At 38.2% G+C, this 20000-nt stretch overlaps 1 protein-coding gene across 12 annotated transcripts in view; it reads right to left on the bottom strand.

The window, feature by feature from the left end:
* LOC115232533 (nuclear hormone receptor HR96) overlaps positions 1–20000 on the bottom strand; it is a 381450-nt gene that overhangs the window by 63582 nt on the left and 297868 nt on the right. Inside the window, exon 1 of one of the 12 annotated variants that reach the window (XM_029802464.2) lies at positions 6890–7785. The exons of the other annotated variants lie outside the window; for them this stretch is intronic. Within the exon in view, the coding sequence (XP_029658324.1) occupies positions 6890–7038 (149 nt within the window). The 5' untranslated portion in view covers positions 7039–7785. Of the gene's footprint in view, positions 1–6889; positions 7786–20000 lie in introns of those variants that run through there. 12 annotated transcript variants of the gene reach the window in all.

Raw genomic sequence — 20000 nt, 5'->3', positions numbered from 1 at the left:
GTCTCTTGTACCTTGAATTTAACCAGTAGATAGGTACACACAGTCCAACTTGTCTGAAGATCCTGTAAACCTACTGAGTAGCAAGAGGCTACCGGGGCCAAAATAAAATAAAATTTTACATACACACCCAGATATATATATATATATATATATATATGCATGTATATGTATAAAATCATCGTCATCATTTAACATCTGTCTTCCAAGCTGGCATGGATTAGGCAGTTTAACCAGCGCTGTCGCGTCACTTTTAGAGGGCCCCCTGCAACACTTAGTTTCGAGGCTCCATCCCTTCAATCAAAATTCGTAATCTATGCACCTTTTATTCATAGCTATATTTTACTTTATTGTATCTGAAGTTCAATATTTCATGTTATCCCAAAGAGCATCTTTAAAAGTACAAGTAAAATTTATTTAGGTCTATTACAAATTTCAATAAGTAAAACTTCCAGATATGAATGAAAGAGCACTTTTATAATCCAGGCAACTTTCAAAGACAAAAATGGCACGGAACCATTGATCAGTTCAGAATCATCAAACTGAGGGCTAAGTTAGTGTTCAATAACTATAGGCAATCCACAAAGTCTGGTACATGTTCATGGTACAATGCATTACCATTTTATTTCTTGAACTTCTCAGTTAATATAAATAGTTTAATTTTTGTTCAGCATCTTAACTAAAGTAAATAAATGATTCATCTACATACTTTGATCTTAACATGGCACCACCTGAGACTGCAAGAGTTGCAGGGGCTTAGCAATGGCCCTGAGTTTGACTGGGATTGGTATGCCAGAGTGCTGCACCAAGCTCCAGTAATCTGTTTTGGCTTAGTTTCTACAGCTGGGTGCCCTTCCTAACACTAACGACTTTATAGAGCGCACTGTATGCCTTTTATGTGTGTGGGTATAGATGCATGAACCCACATACTAAGATATTTATATGAGGAATAGTCACCAAAGTTTCTCAATAACCAGTGAGGTAACACATTCTAAGTATTCCACACCACTTCCGTATAATTAATATCCATGGAAAGACATCTCAGCAATTTACCTGTTGAACCTGCATTCTCAGTCATTAAATATCTTGCTTAGGTGTAGCAAGCTTATATTACTTAGATTTATGTGAATTCCCCCTCATATGTCTGTGTCTGTTATGTGCGCATATATGTTCACTTCCCAGCCATATGGTCTCAGGTTCAGTTCCATTGTGTGGCACTCTAGGCAAGTGTCTTCTGTTATAGTTCCAGCCAACCAAAGCCTTGTGAGTGATTTTGTTAGATGGAAACTGGAGGAAGGTCATCATATACATATGTGTGTGTGTGTACATGCACATAGGTTTACATTTGCACAAAAAAAAAAAATGCTGAGTTACAAGCGGTGACATTGTTGTCATTTCCCTTGCCAACAAATAGCCCAATGACTTTGCACCTTTGAAGATGTGCGCAAAATAAGAAATCCATTACAGCAGGAAATGCTTAGGTCAGCTATTTTGTTCTTTTGAGAAAACCCAAAGTAAATTATGGCCACACAAGAGGTGTATAGGGTATAAACGTGATCACAGGTTCGATGATACAGAAAGAAAATTTCACTTGTTGCAGATACACAGAAATAACTGACAGTACCTTTGAGCACTTTAGGAATAAATTATTCTGAAGGCTAAGATGGTTTATCAGAAGTAATCTTAGTAACCTAATTAGTGGAACTGGGGTTCTGAAAGCATGGCAGCTAGCATAGAAAACATTGTGGAGGAAGTTCACAGATTTCTTTCTTCTGCTAGCAACGAAAGGCTTCTCTTTCCACATGAGGAGTGGATCGGATGATGGTTGTGTAACAAGTGTGATGTTGTACAGAAGCAAAACATGGGGACTGCATGAAAAGGATGTGTGAAGGTTGGACAGAAAAGAAGTGAACATGCTCTGCTAAGATGTGTAATGTTAGTAAGGATAAAAGACTAGTACAAATGACAGAGGAGAAAAAACAAAAACCTAAAAAAAACTAAGTATAAATGGAATTAGATGTAACGTGACTCAGACAGATGACTAATATTGTACAGAAACATAATGTACATGAAAGGTACATTATCTGGATAAAATAATTGCCAGGTGATCCAAGAGGAAGGAACCAGTAGAAGTGATAAATATCACATGTGAATCTCTCAGGGCCAGGAGGCTGAGTGTCACAAAAAAGATCACAAAGTTTGCAACAAGTGGCAAAACTTTGTGTAGCAGAATATATGTATGAATGTGTGTGTGTATATATATATATATATATATATATATATATATACACACACACACAAACACACATATATATACCCACACATGACACATATTTTACCAACATTTACTTTTCTAAACAAGCATGGGTCAGGCAGAATTCTGAGAGACAAATGTTCTACGGCCAGTCTCCACTCATTTCCAAGGAAGGCCATGTGTATGAGGATAACACAAACACACTGGCATATACATACATATTATATATGACAGGCTTCTTTCAGTTTCTGTCAACAGACTAACAGTTTCTGTTAGTTAGCCTGGGGCTATTAGTAAAAAAACTTGCTCAAAGTGTCAAGCAGTGAGACTGAACCGAAAAGCACATGGTTGGGAAGCAAACTTCTTAAACAAACAGTCATGGCAAAATTACGAAGTTCACTTTCCAAGCACATGGCTCTGTGTTCAATCTCACTGTGTGGAATCGTACACAAATATTTTCTTGCCACTCTGCTCCAGATTTAGTGAACGGAAACTGAAAGAAGCCTGTTACATTATAACGGACGCTAAATGATGATGATATATATATATAGTGTATGTGTACATGTTTGTGTTTCATCTTGATATCATATGATTGCTGTAAATTAATGTCATTCATTTCCAATGATCTGTAAAAGCATGTCTGGCCATGGGAAAACATTGCCTTGTTTGGAAACAGGCAAGGTACAGTGACAACAAGAAGGGCATAGAAAATCTGCTTCGCTAAACTTCATCCAACCTATGCAAGTATGGAAAAGAAAACGTTAAGACATACACACACACACACAAAAGTAAGTATATAGAAAAATATCATCATTGTATAAGTCCACTATCCATGCTGACATAAACGAGTAGGAGAAAGTTCTTATTTAGAGTTTCTGTCCTCCAAGACAAGTAAGAGAACCAAATCATGCTTGTATGTTACAATGTCAGCATTGTTTATATGGTAGGATGCTCTGCCTAACATTAACAACTCTCCAGAGTGTACTCGGTGCATTTATCATGGCGCCATCATTAGAGAGGTTGCTATCCTCATCACTAACAGAACTAAAGACCCCTCTTATAGCATACTGTGTCACCGTATTATTCAAAGCAGTGTGACTGAGAGGTGGAGAGAGAGTAATGTTAGCAGGGAATTGTTCGGGGTGGATGTTCAGAAGAGCGGGTATATGATGGGAGAAACAGAGTGAGCGGGCTGTGAGGGCAAAGCGTTGAGTGACAGTCTAGATGTATAATAGAAGGGAGATAATAATAGCCACAACACGGTGGAGTGTGTGAGAAAGAGAGTGATGGCTGGCGACACAGAAAACGGTGATAATGGGGAATATTTGACGCAAACAGATCCAGTTCCATAATTCATATGTACAAATAGACACACACACCTACACCAACATATAATACACATAGACTGGAGTTTTTATGTTTCCTCAACTTGTTAGAAATAGTAGCCAAATCCCCCTTATATCTCTTCTTACAATCTTAATAAGGAATTGAGGACAAACACACTGGATATATATATAGTCCAATTTATGTTTAAAAAGCATAATTGCTGAACACTACTGGACTATACTCGAAAAATAAATAAAGAGCCGTGTTAGTCATGGTTAGAATGTCGGTTGATTTGAGTGAACCTAGGGTTAAACGGCAACCACAACAGCAGCAGTTTTCAAACAAGAAAACAGCACACCCTTATAAATTAATTATCAAGCAACGAACGCACCCATTTCTATTTGTAAATACGTGTGGGATTCTATATACGAAAGTACATGCGTGTGAGTGTGTGTGTACCAGTCTCTTAAATTTCTTACTCCACCACACACACAAACATGCCCGTATGTTTTGTATGAGAGAGAATCGACGTGCTAAACACGCGACAATAGTTTATGTGGGAATTTAGGAAGATAATATATATTATTTATAATAGCCATGTGTGAGTGTATATATACACACACACACACGCACACAACATCGGAACTACTCCCTCCATACCGTTTACAAACTATGTTCCGTATATACCTTAACTTCAACCAATTGCTCCGGCTATGCTGGAGCACGTATTCCTATAATATCGATATTTGGTGAAATTATTGATTACTTCTTAATTAATTAATTTTACCCTTTGTTATTAAATATATATATACATATATAGTTTCTAGACAAAAACTCATAAACAACACACACACACACTGTCTAAATGTAACATATAGGGTTGAAAAGAGTGCGTAATAAGATGGGCGGGTGCTGTGTAAAAAGAGTGTGGTTAGTTAGCGAGAGACTGGCACCATTTGAGTGTAGCTATGGATACCACCTGCTGAGTGGTGTGTGTGTTGAGCGTGGTGTGTAACCAAGACACAAACATCCACGTGGTGTGTAGAGGAAACTGTAGGTACACTGTCAAAGGCACAGAACTTAATCAGGGGAGGATATCACCTATGTTGGGATGTGTCTGTCGGTAGTAATGTTACGCATCTTGGTGGAGTGGAGCCAGACACGCAGACATGTGTTGAATAGTATATAGGAGAAAAGAGGTAGAAGATTTGTGCAGAGTAAGGTTTGTCGATATTGATGTGTAGCATAGCTGTGTATTAGTTATAAGGTCCACGTGGTGTGTAGCCATGGATATACGATTTAAAGAGGAGTGTGTGTGTGTGTGTGTGTAAGACAGCATGGTATATTGAAACTGTGTAAAGTAGGTATCCATGGCCACGCTATTCAGCAACTGTTGTCGCTTAGACTCCAGATCAGATATGATCGGACACACATACTATCAAAGGCAATCCAGCTATGACCAACTTGACTTTTGATGAGACGGTGTATCTAGGATTATATTTATCCAATTTATTCTTTCTTAATTTTAGAAACAGTTAGAGCAAGTAGAATTTAGCTGCTCTTTCAAGCAGGCCGAATGACTTGGCAGAGGTTTTCTCACCGGTCGTGTACTTATCGGGTGCACAGTGCGCGCGCGAGTATATATATATACACACATTATATATGGGAAATTTGGATAAACATAAGTTTATATCATGATTCATATGCGCGTTTCACCCCTGCAATAGGTATTTCAAGTGCATTTGGATGGTTAACCACAATGGATTATCGGAGAAGACTTTATTGCAATTAAGTTACTATGTCCAAGGTAGTAAAAATACTCAATGTGGGTGAGTGCGAATGTGTGTGTATGTGGTTTTGAAGACACTAAACATTATTTTACTATCAAATAGTTATGAATACAGGTAACTGTTATGCGGTAAAGGTGTTTGAAGTGAACACTGAGTTGCCATCCATATGGCAAAGGATGAAAGACGAAAACAGGAAGGAAAGACAATGTGACTTCTATCCACCATGATGTATTTACAGAAGGTAAATACAAAATCTGAAATGTGAACGAAGACCGATCGATCGGCAGCAGGAAACATGAAGTGGTAAACAACAGAAGACATATAGACTATCATCATGAACATTTCAGATACAAAGAGTTAAATACACACAAACACAAGTGATAATATATATATATATATATATGTGTGTGTGTGTGTGTGTATAGACATACACACACATCACGCAAATATACACATACTATAACGTTTTTGCACTTAATCATCGAATATATTAGAAGTCACAACACTCCAGCAAAAGTGATGTAGACATACGTAAGAGATAGAACGAAAATATATCTAGCCTGATTAACAGAGGTCATAAACACAAGTGAAGATAAACCGACGCACCTACATCCGAAAAACACACCCATACATATTCATTCATTCACTCATCACTCACAAAAGACCGTAAGCATATAAGTGCTGATCTATGTATGTATGTATTTATGGCTATCTATAAATCATTCTGCATATTTATATACACACACACGCTCGCACTTCTATGTATGTCTTCTCTACCTCAGCACTTCTTGACTGTACTTTTTTTTTTTATTATTTAAACTAATCTAGTTTCTTTTTTTTTTTTTTAAATGTCTTTACACACATCCTAATGTATGTATAAATGTATAAAGGGTATAGAATTTCCTAGTAGGTGTACTTGATTCACGTAGTTTCAAAACCGGAAATTTCACACTTTATATTACTAAGTTTCTCTTTAAAGGGAGTGGACATCAGAAACGACTCGCTCACTTTGAACACACACACACACACACACATACATACATACAAACAAACACACAATATTCCACTCAAAGCATCTTTCAAAGTGTGTGCACTAGCAAAACATTCTGTTGATATGACTTAACATTCAAGACAAGCACACCTCATGTTGACATAAATATAATTATAGGAAAAGCTCTTTAATGACGTTCTGATCGTATCTGAAACCTTAGATATATCCGTTTTCGGTTTTTCATTTTCATGTTTTTTTTGTTTTTTTTTTCGTTATAAATTCATAAGGATGATTTTATATTTTTCATTTTCTTTTTTGTGAAGATTAGTTCGAAATGGCGGGGTATTTGATTGTTTTAATTTTAGAAGCGTTGGGTCATGGAGTAACGGCAATGAGCCGAGGGGCGAATCGGTACAGTGAGGAACGTGAACGGTTGTGACTGTAGAAATACTGGAGCAATGTCGCCAGAGATCAGGGCGGAGCGGAGCGGAGTGGGAGGGATATGGTCATTACGGATTTACGGGTACTTACCATTTAACAAATAAATCTCCAAAAAGGCAGGCGAAAACATCGTTGGTAGCATCCATTCTACCCCGGGGATAGGTGGCACCGGCGGCGGCTGCAGTAGCCGGTCCGTTGGTGGCGGAGAGAGGCCCTGTTCCAGCATACTCCGAGAACATCTAGCTTCGCAGCCACTACTACCACTACGACCACAGCTACTACACCTCCGACTGTCGAGTGGTAACACCAGCATAGAGTTGGAGGGTGTATATAGTGTAGTGGTTGGTGGTGTGTGGTGGTGGTGGTGTGGTTGGAGTGTGTTAGAGCGGTGCTGTGCGGTTTTGGCGTGAGGTGGTGTGTGACTGTTGTTTATATATATTGGTGGTGGCTGTTGATGTCCTGTGTGAGTGTGTTTGTTAAAGTGTTTATTTATTTACACTGTGATGCGAGAGACAAGAAGTAAGAAGAGGTAGATGTATAGACAGATTGACAACACGAAATGTGTGTGTGTGTGTGTGTGTGTATGAATTTATATACAAGTTATAGAGATAGAAGAGAAAAATGTGAAGTGCAGGTATAAAAATAAATTACAAATATATATGTGTGTGTGTGATAGAGAAAGAGAAAACACACGAACCAGTTGTGCGTGTGTTTGTATGGATGGATGGATGTAATTTGTGTGTATATATATATATATATATAATATAGTAACTGTGTGTGTGTGTGTGTGCGTGTATGTATTTGAGTGTGCGCGCTTGTGCGTATAGCGTTACCAAGATATTTTTTCCGTAAGGGTTTCCGCACGTATGTGTTTACACGCTATATGCCATAATACGTTATATATATACTCATGTATGTATATATTAAAATACAGAGAATTTTCCTCCTTTTTTTTTTTTTTTGCAACAACAAAACAAAACTTTCCTTAAATATAAATAGATCACAACATATATGGGTATATATAGATATTAAAAAATATATCTCATATATATATGTGTGTGTGTGTGTGTGTGCGTGTGTGTGTATTACATATAATAATAATATGTGTATATAAATATATCCGTCATTTGCTTTTGTATATTTCTTTTTTCTTTCTGGTTGATGTTAACGTTTCCTTCCTTCCTTCTCGTTTGGTAAACAACGGCACCCAGAAATTAAAGAGAGAGACAGAGCAGCTAGAGCCAGCAAGATTTTGTTGTTTGTAAAACAGCAGCAGTAGCAACAAGACGAACACTTTTTTCAGTCAGGCCCAACAAAAAAAATAACAAAAAAAACCCACGAAGAAAATATCTATGTGTATATATATATATATAAATAAATCCAACGTTTTGAGAGTGAGAGAGATAGATAGATAGAGAGGTTGTGGTGTGCTTAATATGTAGTGTACATATTCATAACATAGATATATATGTGTGTGCGTGTGTATGTATAGATATATATATATATATACGTATATATCAGTGGCAGCCCCCAGCGATTGACAGAGACTGCTCTGCCTTTCCTAGCTGCCCTCTTAACTATAGCGGAGCTGTGATAGAGGAAAGAAACACGATCGGAGTTGCCGTCCTCGCCACCGCCACCACAATCATCATCAGCAGCACCGACGTTGTCATTATTATTATCATTATTATCATCGTCGACGTGCGAGGTGGAGGAGGAGGGGAAGTACGGAAAAAGGAAAAGAGAGGGAGAGAAAAAAAAGAAAAGATAGAAAAGGATGGGAGGAGGCGGTAGTCAAAATGCTTTGCTTTCGTTCTTTCTTTCTTTCTTTTCCCCCCTTCACCTCATCTCTCCTTTCGTTCTTTCTTTTTTCTTTCCTTTGTAACAAACTGTGTCACTGGGGTTATTGAGTGCAACCGCTTTGCCTCGGCAGCCAATCAACGCTTCGCTTACAACGCACCTTTCGGTCCAGACATTTTGCCGGCCCAATCGACCAGCCAACCGGCTTAGCTGAAGTTAGCTTAATGCACAGAAAAACCCACAGCCAGCTACCCATCCAACGAAACCACCCCAACTACCCGGCTAACCTTGCTTAGCTCAGCTAACTGGTCACTTTAATATTATTAGTATCATCATCATCGTCGTCGTCATATCTTCTACCTTTACTTAAACCACACCTCTCGGGGATCAAGCATACAGAAAGAGAGAAGGTGAGTGAGAGACACGAGTGGTAAAATGGGGGGGGGGTTAGAGTAAAGTAGACAAACAAACAGACAGATAGATAGATAGATAGATAGACAAGAAGGCAAACAGAAGATAAGCAGTGGTGACGAGACGAACACAGCAGAAAGTATATCAAACACACACACACACACACGCACGCACAGCACCCAGCTAAGATCCGACGTATGAACTCGACGTACACACACACACACACACACTTTACATGGTGTGAGAGAGCGAGATAGTGAATGAGAGGGAGAGAAAGAAAATAAGCGTGTGTGAGTGAGTGTGTGTTGTGTGTGTGTGTGCAGTGAGGATATAAAAGAAGTATATATCCGGTAAGAATATTTATTTATTTTTGCACAGATATTTTTGTTAGTGCATAATATACAAAAACAGATTTGTACATAAGCATACTACATCTGATTCACACACATACACACACACACACGATTACATGCTCTTTTCTGGAACAAATAAGTATAAACAGACACAGACACACACATACACATCTGAATACTGCACAAACGCACAATTACACACACACAAGAGCACGCATGAACTGGATCTCCGTCAGTTTCGATGTTGTATTATATTGCAGTTGTTCGACTCACTGAACTGGTTACCCTTTGAACTGGGTAATCCACTGATAAGGGTACCTTTGACATAATTGCTGGGTACAGCAAGTGTTACACATTGCGTGTGTGTGTGAGAGAGAGATAAAGCGGTCTAATTGAATTACAAATTCAATTTCGATCCGATGGGCTTTTCACAAACTTTCCTTTCAAAGTAACACGCAGCAGCGAGATCGAGTAAAAGACCTCGCGATTTCGAAGTGAAATTCTAACCGCACTGGGCCATGTCTGCGCCCATACATGTATAACCACACACAGATACACAGATTTGGATCAATGAAATAACGGGAAGGTGTAATCCATCACACAATCTGATCGATGAAACAGCTAATTTATATCGATCCGTTCACACACGCGCACTCACACTAAGTATATGCATTTCATTATCACACACACACATCTCGCGCTATCCAGCATTCTCTCACACACTACTACACACAAATATACTTAACACTACATACACACACCACAGTACAATTCAAGCACACTGAATAACCTCCATATATATATACACACGTTTCATCCTGCACGCATCCATACTCTCTCACAAAATTGCACATCACACACAAAACAGCTGTGCGTTCCTTTTCTCCATTGTACACACACACACACAGATTTTAAAACTACAACCTGTCTCTTCTTCAGTTCATTGTAAAGACAATAATTTGAAATAACCCCCCTCCCCCGCCTCATACACACGAACTCTTCGTAACCTGTTGATCACATTCCCTGTGTGTGTGTGTGTGTGTGTGTGCATGCGTACACCTATGCCACACAACACACCAACAAAAATAACATGAAAATGCATGCACACACGTATATGTATATATACTATATATGTGTGTGTGTATATAATATTATATTATATATATATATATATATATATGTGTGTGTGTGTGTGTGTATATATATAGTGTGTGTGTGTGTATATATATATATGTATGTATATATGTGTGTATATATATAATATATATATATATGTGCGTGTATATATATATATTGTATGTATAATGTGTATATATATATGTGTTATATATAATGTATGTATATATGTGTAATTATATATGTGTATATATATATATGCGTGTATATATATATATTATGCGTGTATATATATATATATGTATATATATATAGTGTATATTATATATATATGCGTGTATATATATATATATACTATATACATGTGTATATATATATATGTGTGTGTATATATATAATAGGTGTATATATATGTGTGTGTATACTATATATATGTGTCTATATATATCTAATACATGTGTGTGTGTGTATATATATATATATGTGTGTGTGTGTATATATATATGTGTATATATATGTGTGTATATATATATGTATATATCTATATATATATGTATATATATATATGTGTGTGTGTGTATATATATATATATGTGTGTGTGTGTATATATATATATATATGTGTGTGTGTGTATATATATATATATATGTGTGTATATATATATATATATATATATATGTGTATATATATATATATATATATATGTGTGTATATATATATATATATATATATTATATATATATATATTAATATATATTATATAATATATATACTTGCGCGCGCGTTTGAGCATGCGTTTTCATGTTATTGCTATTGGCAATAATATACATAGTATATACAAACATACACACGCGATCTACCTATATAATATATATATTATATATATATATATATATATAGCTATATAATAAATGCTGTTTCACATATTTTTACATGTTTTAGTCATTTGACTGCGGCCATGCTGAAGCACCGCCTTTAGTCGAAGAATTCAAACCCCCTAGGACTTATTCTTTGTAAGCCTAGTACTTATTAGATCGGCTGTCAACCGATGGTGTGGGGAGGACAGACAGATACAAAGAGAGAGAGAGACACACACACATATATATACACGACAGGCTTCTTTCAGTTTCCCTGTACCAAATCTACTCACAAGTCTTTGGTCGGCCCAATGCTATAATAGAAGACACTTGCCCAAGGTGCCACGTAGTGGACTGAACCCGGAAATTGGTTGGGAAGCAAGCTTCTTACCACGTAGAGACACCTGCACCCATACATATAATATACACATGTATCTATCTATATCTATCTTATACACTTATATACACATACATACACACACGTGTGTATTCAAATATACATATATACACACACACACACACACACACACACGTGTACCCGTATAATATATATATATATATATATATATATATATATCCATACATATACCCATACAATATGTATGTTTCGTGGAGGTGTTGCAAGACGACACCTCTGCTGTGTTTAGTTTATTGTCGCTAGCATGCAAAAAAAATACATTGTGTGTGGCGAATTAATCACTGAATGCTGTCGTTTTCAATCAGAAGTAGTTGCTAAACCCACTTCAAACCACACCCTACAGTGTCATGAGGTAAAGAAAATATACTTTAAATAATGTAGTCCAGGGTACACGATGACTAATGCATAAATATGTATCAGTGACGGTCGGAAGACATCGGGTTTGCTCGATCACGGCCGAGTCCGACAGCAATAAATCTTCATTTAATTCCATTTTAAATTTGCGAGTGGCCCTTAATATAAGAGATGTCAGAGCACAGAATGTCCAGAATAACCCTTAACCTTTTGCCTGTCATGCATGTATTTTTGTTTTCAACCTAGGGTGATTTGGGGCCTATGAAAGAAAAGCTTTATATTACTCAGAACGTATGAAACACGGACTAACTAAATAAAAGTCTGAAAACAACCATGGACGGTTTAGGACGAACTTATGAAAATGCTTTAAGCATAGACAAAGGGTTGAAATACTCGGTTTCCACTGTCAACAAAACACAGTTACAACAACAATAATAAACCTTTCTACAGATGGCACAAAGCCTGGAATTTGGGGGTAGAGGACTAGTCGATTACATCGACCCCAGTGTTCCACTGGTACTTAATTTATCGACTCCGAAAGGATGACAAAGTCGACCTCGGCGGAATTTAAACTCAGAACGAAATACCGCTAAACATTTAGTCCAGTGTGCTAATGATTCTGCTAGTTCACCGCCTTAATAATAATAATAATAATAATAATAATTTTTTTTATATAGGCACAAAGCCAGAAATTAAGGTGAACGGTGGTGGGCTAGTCGATTACATCGACCCCAGTGCTCAAATGATATTTATTTTATCGAACCCGGAAGAATGAAAAGTAAAGTCGACCTCAGTGACATTTGAACTCAGAACGTGAAGGATAACGAAGTACCTAACCGGCATTTAGTCAGACGAGCTCGCGATTCTGTCTAATCTCAAATTTAAATAATAATAATAATAATAATCCTTTCTACTATAGACACAAGGTCTGAAATTGTGGAGGAAGGGACTAGTCGATTACATTGACCCCAATATTTTGCTGGTACTTAATTTATCAACTTCGAAAGGATGAAAGGCAAAGTCGACCTCGGCGAAATTTGAACTCAAAACACATAGCGACAGACGAAATACCGCTAAGCATTTCATCCAGCGTGCTAACGATTCTGCCAGCTCGCCGCCTTAATAATAATAATAATAATAAATAGCAACAACATTTGCCTTTATTTGTTACAGGGACATCAGTTGAGAATGACATTACAACTGATTTGGCGGGGCGGAAAATATGGTGGGGGAACAGGTCATGATAATTGTTTCTGCTTTGGGCACAAGGCCAGCAATTCTGAAGGGAGGCAATTAGATCGATACTATTAACCCCATTATATGACAGGTACTTAATCTTAGCCTATGAAAATCGACCTTAGATTTGAATCAGACATGTTTTTCGACACTAACCCCTTTAGTGGGTGGTAATCTTTTCTGAAGAATTTCTGAAGTAGTGAACCGGGTGCCGGACACACTGCCGCGCGTGACAGCAGTAAGATGCGTGAGAATGAGTGCTTGGAAGATGCTTTCTCAGTTGCACCTCTTCAACCACGTTCCACTGATTGCTTAGGCGGTATCCAATTTGCAAAGCCGAGGTCGACTTTGCCTTTCATCCTTTCGGGGTCGATAAATTAAGTACCAGTTACGCACTGGGGTCGATGTAATCGACTTAATACCTATGTCTGTCCTTCTTTGTCCTCTCTGTGTTTAGCCCCTTATGGGTAATAAAGAAATAGGTATTCAATTTGCTTACAATATTCTTATCACTAGTGCACATCCACAAAAGAAAATAAATAAATAAATAAAAAGGTGTCGGTTCCCCTACTACAGTTCACAAATTCTCCTTGATTAGAAAACTTCAACCCCTATAATAATAATAATAATAATAATAATAATATAAAAACGTGCTTCGGTTTCCCTAAAAGCGGTCTCAAATTCTCGCTGATTAAAATCCTCATTAACCTCACAATTACAATGTAATGCAGGATATATTGGCAAGGAGTGAAAGACAGGATCATAGTCCTTGCATGGTCAGAGACGACCTGGAGTGAAACAACCACAACTTCTTACACTTCGAACTAAACAAAAAACCTCTAAGTATCTGCAAGAAATAATGACCAAATTTTTCTCACAGTACATCACAATACATCAACAAAAGAAGGTCACTTAGACAATGAAATGGGTACATTTTGACTTTAACAAAAAAAAGGAGTTGGTCAGAAGAACTGGACCAACTCTTTCATTACATCGACCCTCACTCGAGCCTATTTTTCGGTACGTGCCTACTCACACCCTTTTTGTATTTATTTAACTTTATTTTGTTTTTCTGTTATTCTTTTGTTCTCTAAGGATTTAGGGTGGAAAGAAACTTCTGCAGGTAGAAAGAATTAAGCAGATCCTATTCAGTTACTGGTCACAGTCAAACAACCCGGCAAATAAGCTACAATGTGGAATTTAGACTGTTCAATAGTTTTGCGAGTTCTGATCTCAGAGAGTTCGTGTAGCTGTTTGCTATGGTCAATCCTGATCGAGAGGACTCAGTAATCAAAGGTGTTCTAGCAGTGATCATTCAGTAAATTTTGCTATATCTACAAATTTAGAGTGTTTTTTTTTTCCACATAGGCGCAGGAGTGGCTGTGTGGTAAGTAGCTTGCTTACCAACCACATGGTTCCGGGTTCAGTCCCACAGCGTGGCATCTTGGGCAAGTGTCTTCTGCTATAGCCCCGGGCCGACCAATGCCTTGTGAGTGGATTTGGTAGACGGAAACTGAAAGAAGACTGTCGTATATATGTATATATATATATATATATGTGTGTGTGTGTGTGTGTGTGTGTGTGTGTGCCTGCGTTTGTCCCCCTAGCATTGCTTGACTACCGATGCTGGTGTGTTTACGTCCCCGTCACTTAGCGGTTCGGCCAAAGAGACCGATAGAATAAGTACTGGGCTGACAAAGAATAAGTCCCGGGGTCGATTTGCTCGACTAAAGACGGTGCTCCAGCATGGCTGCAGTCAAATAACTGAAACAAGTAAAAGAGTAAGAGAGTATATAACAAAGACTATATCCAATGAGAGTCTTCGGGTGCTATACAATGAAAAAGTATAATACTTTAGGAATGTATGCGTGTTAGTGTGCGTATATGGTTTGTCGTGTGCTTTGGAACGACAGAGTTCGTGTTGGGGTGTAATGTGTATGTCATTGTGTGTGGCGAGAGAAAGAGAGGAAAGCAGAAGAAAGAGATGATGAGTGTGCAACAATTAATCATGAAGAAGCTAGTTTTTATTGCTGACACTACAATAGCCACTCCCTTCAAAGAACAGGTAAAGAAACGGAGTGAACATACACATACACACATCTATGTATGTGTGTATATATATATATATATATATCTTTACTCTCTCTTTTACTTGTTTCAGTCATTTGACTGCGGCCATGCTGGAGCACCGCCTTTAATCGAGCAACTCGACCCCGGGACTTATTCTTTTGTAAGCCCAGTACTTATTCTATCGGTCTCTTTTGCCGAACCGCTAAGTAACGGGGACATAAACACACCAGCATCGGTTGTCAAGTAATGCTAGGGGGACAAACAGACACACACACATATATATATATATATATACATATATACGACGGGCTTCTTTCAGTTTCCGTCTATGTTGTGAGTTCAAATTCTGCCGAGGTCGACTTTGCCTTTCATCCTTTCGGGGTCGATTAAACAAGTACCAGTTACGCACTGGGGTCAATATAATTGACTTAATCCGTTTGTCCTCTCTGTGTTTAGCCCCTTGTGGGTAGTAAAGGAATAGGTATTTCGTCTGTCGCTATGTTGTGAGTTCAAATTCCGCCGAGGTCAACTTTGCCTTTCATCCTTTCGGGGTCAATAAATTAAGTACCAGTGAAACACTGGATCAATGTTATCGACTATCCCCCTTCCCCACAATTTCAGGCTTTGTGCATATAGTAGAAAGGACTATTTTTGTCTTATGTATAATTTATATATTAGCCCTTGTAGTCAATAAAAGAATTGTTATTATTATTATTCATATAGTAATTAAACAAATGTAATTTTTATAGGAAAAGGAAACTATATAATATTCCATTTTGCTTTGTTCTTTTGTAATTTTTATTTTAAACGGGATCCGCTTTTGAAGGTAAGCATATGAAAGTGCGTGGCCCAGTGGATAAAGTATTGCACCCACGATCGCAACATCGGGATTTCGATTCCTGAATCAGGCAGTACGTTTGGGTTCCCGAGCAAAATCATTCCATTTTCCATGTTGTTCCAGTTCATACAGCTGTACTGTAAACTAGTATCTCTTTGACAGACTGGCGTCCGTTTAGGGGACAGTCACATGGAGACCGGATAACCGGCCCTTTGGGAGTTCTAAGCGGACTCGAGACAGCGATGTCCAGGGATTACCATGGCATAACCACATATGGGCGGATGGCAAGATGTAACACCGATGTGACAACCATGTTCTCCAAACAGTATGCCACTTGGATAACTTATTGTCGAGGACAATGGCTCTCAACCGGAGTCCATATAAGATTTTGTAATTAAGATTTATATGAAATAAATGTGGTTACACTTAGGAAATATACAAAATATTTAAACATTTCTAAATACATTTCCTAATAATATTTAACAAAATCGATATAATACGATTTTCGTAAACATCGAATGTTCATGAGGGTCCAACCCTCAAAATTTTTTCACCTATGAATCAAAGGGATCCATAGGTAAAAAAAAAAAATAAAATAAAGAAAAAATATGTCGAAGAACCACTGATTTCGGGGCTCTGCTGTTATGCAAGGATCTGAGTCTTACGGCTAATGTGGATTATCCGATTAAAATCGCCTCCTCCAAGTAACTCGACTAGTAATTTAGCTTAAACTCACCCCCAAAGACTTGGCTGCTGCTTTTATTTTATAGAACCCCACCGCCGAAGAATGAAAAGTTTCAATCTGACCACGACGAGATTTGAAACCGTAACGTAAAAAGATCCAGGTAAAAAAAAAACAAAAATGCGACAGCCCTCTAAGATCCTGCTAATCCGCTGCCCCACAAAAGAAAAACCCGTCTCTACATTTTGAGTTTCATATCTCGTACAGGTCCACTTTGCCTTTCAATTCTTGTAAGAGGGTGGGGGTGGGACGGTTCGACGCAGCCGACTAAATTCCCCCCACCCTCGAAACCGTTGGCTTTGTGCCTAAATTAGAAATAATGGTTATAATCGTAGTGGTGTTTGTAATTATGGCGGTTGCAAATATTAACAGAAAATAATAGTATATATATACATAGCAATAACTACTACTACTACTACTACTAGTGATAGTAGTAATAATGGTGGTTAACATTAGTGGCATTGAGGTACCAATAATTTGTTCGTTAATCCTGTAAATGGGAAACACCCCCACGCGCAGGTAAACGTATGCATATTCCACACACACACACACACAACTACTGCGAAGTGATTTTAGCAAATAAACAAGCTGACCAATCAGAGACGAGGTTTCAAAATAAATAAAGCACGCATTTAACACCACACACACATTCAATATTATATATACGTATATATATGAATGATGTGTGTGTGCGTGTGTACAACTTCCGCCACTGTACGTTACGATAACACCTCCTCATCCCCGAATCAATCAACCGACCAACCCAGTCAGTCAGTATCCTACCTACCCAGTTGCCCACCCAACCATCCGCCTCTTTTACACTACTCCAGGTACTTGCTTCACCTCGCCTTGTGTATGTAATAATTTAGGCGCGAACACACAGACACATAAAACACGTTGTGACTTCTACAGATTAGTGAGGGAGGGAGAGAGGAGAAAGATGAAAAAGCAAGCATTCAGACAAGGATGGACAGAGCGGGGGAGGGGAGGGTAAACAGACAGACAGACAGAAAGAGCCGTAGAAAAAGAGAGAGAGAGAGAGGGGGGAGGGAGAGAGAACATGAGTTAGACCACGATGAAGAGAGAGAAGCTGGGCGTTCAGACACATAAGAAGCATGTAGAGCTAGAGATAATGTGTGTGTGTGAAAGATGAAGAGAAAATATGAGAGAGAATAGGAGTAGGATAATAGAGTCCATGACAAAAGAAATATGAGAATGAGATGGAGCGAGGGAGAGAGAAAAGGTCGGGCAGAGAAAGATGAAAATAGCGATGAGAAGAGGGGGAGAAAACCCCAGTCAAATTGATCAAGTCACACAAATATGCAAAGTCGCAAAGTTCCATGTGCAGTTTTTGGAACGAGAAGCACACACGCACGCACGCACTCAACGCTAAATTCGAAAATACTGTGGTTGTTTAGGGCCCAAAGCGACCCTGATCTAGCAGATTTTGAGCAAAGGCTCTCTCTCCCTCTACGACCATCCCGTGTGTGCGTGTGTGTGTTGTGAATCGCGAAGTTGTGGGTTCGATTCTCCGCATTGGGCTGCGTGTTGTGTTCTTGAGCAAGACACTTCATTTCACGTTGATCCGGTTCACTCAGCTGTAGAAATGAGTTGCGACGTCACTGAACCTGTTTCAAACTGTGGCCAACCAGTTAAGTTTTTTTTTTATTTTACCTCATCTCAGAAACATTGGCTTCTCTGCCTGTCTCTCTCTTTAAGGCAGTAGAGTGTGTGATTTTAAGGGTATTTTAACTGCAATTTCTAACTTGTTAAAGGACCACGCGCACCGTGTACAGCAATGATTCTCTGAGGACGCGCCTATATCCTCATAAACGGTATCTAGACACGCTGCGAGTTTCTAAAAGTTTGACAAAGCAATAAACGATTATCCTATGAACTTTATTACCTTACAACTGTCCCCACTATAAATTAATCGTTTATTCCTAGCGGAGAGAGAGAGACACTAATCTGTAATATGTTAGGTGATAACTCCGGGGCATGTTTCGGTCTTATTTGATCTCATCGAAGCATAGCCGATTCGGCTGCTTGTCAAGACGAATATAACTGAGCAGAGCTAGGGGGTTGTGTGTTGGCAAAGTTGGCATATTGTTTGTATGTTTGTAAAGCAAACTTCTTACTGCACAGCCATGTCTATATATTTATGTTGCTGTTAGATTTTCTATGAGACACGTATACATACAAACTTACAACACTGCTACAAATTATCGTCTACGATAAATATGATTCTGCCTGTTCCCACATACCTATCTTAATAAACTGTCTTCCAGCGTCACTTTTTAAACAAACACAACTACGGAACAAAAGCGAAGACAACTGAAATATATAGCAGAATTGACTAAAGTCCCCCTATAAATTTGAAAGTATTATTATTATTTATTATTATTATTGGGAGAGAGCGGCGCATGCCACCAGAGTGACACTGGGATAAAATATGCGAACCCCAATATACACATCGTGATTACCTGTCTGATAAGGGCACACCAGGCATATGCATCACAGCCCTATGTGCACAACATGGTGATCTTATATCAAAACAAACAGTGCATGACCTTGCAAGTGGGGCCCAGTTAGAATTTTCTTCGGGTCGAGTAGCCCATCCCGCTCAAGTGGTCCTTGAATAAAGTTTGTTTAAAGATGATGAACAAAATACCTGTATTTCCAGAAGTGAATTATTCAAACCCCAAAGAATTCCCCTCAATACATGGCTATGATGCTCCCCGCTACTTCTGTTCGTGATCAAAGATGCACATATTGTCAGCCACTAAGGGACATGCTCAACTGGTTAAGGTCAACAACTGACAAGCAAATCTGTAGTATTGAGCAGAATATTTGCTGAGCCCATCTTTTATACCAAGACAAAACAACGTACATGATAACACTTCCAATTATTTAAGATCAAAAGCAATGAGAGTCACTGCCTGATACTGCATCAAGATTATTATTATTATTATTATTATTATTATTATTATTAGGGGCAATACACT

This window comes from Octopus sinensis, linkage group LG2, assembly GCF_006345805.1.
Source record: "Octopus sinensis linkage group LG2, ASM634580v1, whole genome shotgun sequence".
Lineage (NCBI taxonomy): Eukaryota > Metazoa > Mollusca > Cephalopoda > Octopoda > Octopodidae > Octopus > Octopus sinensis.
This window is presented reverse-complemented; position numbering and strand designations above follow the sequence as displayed.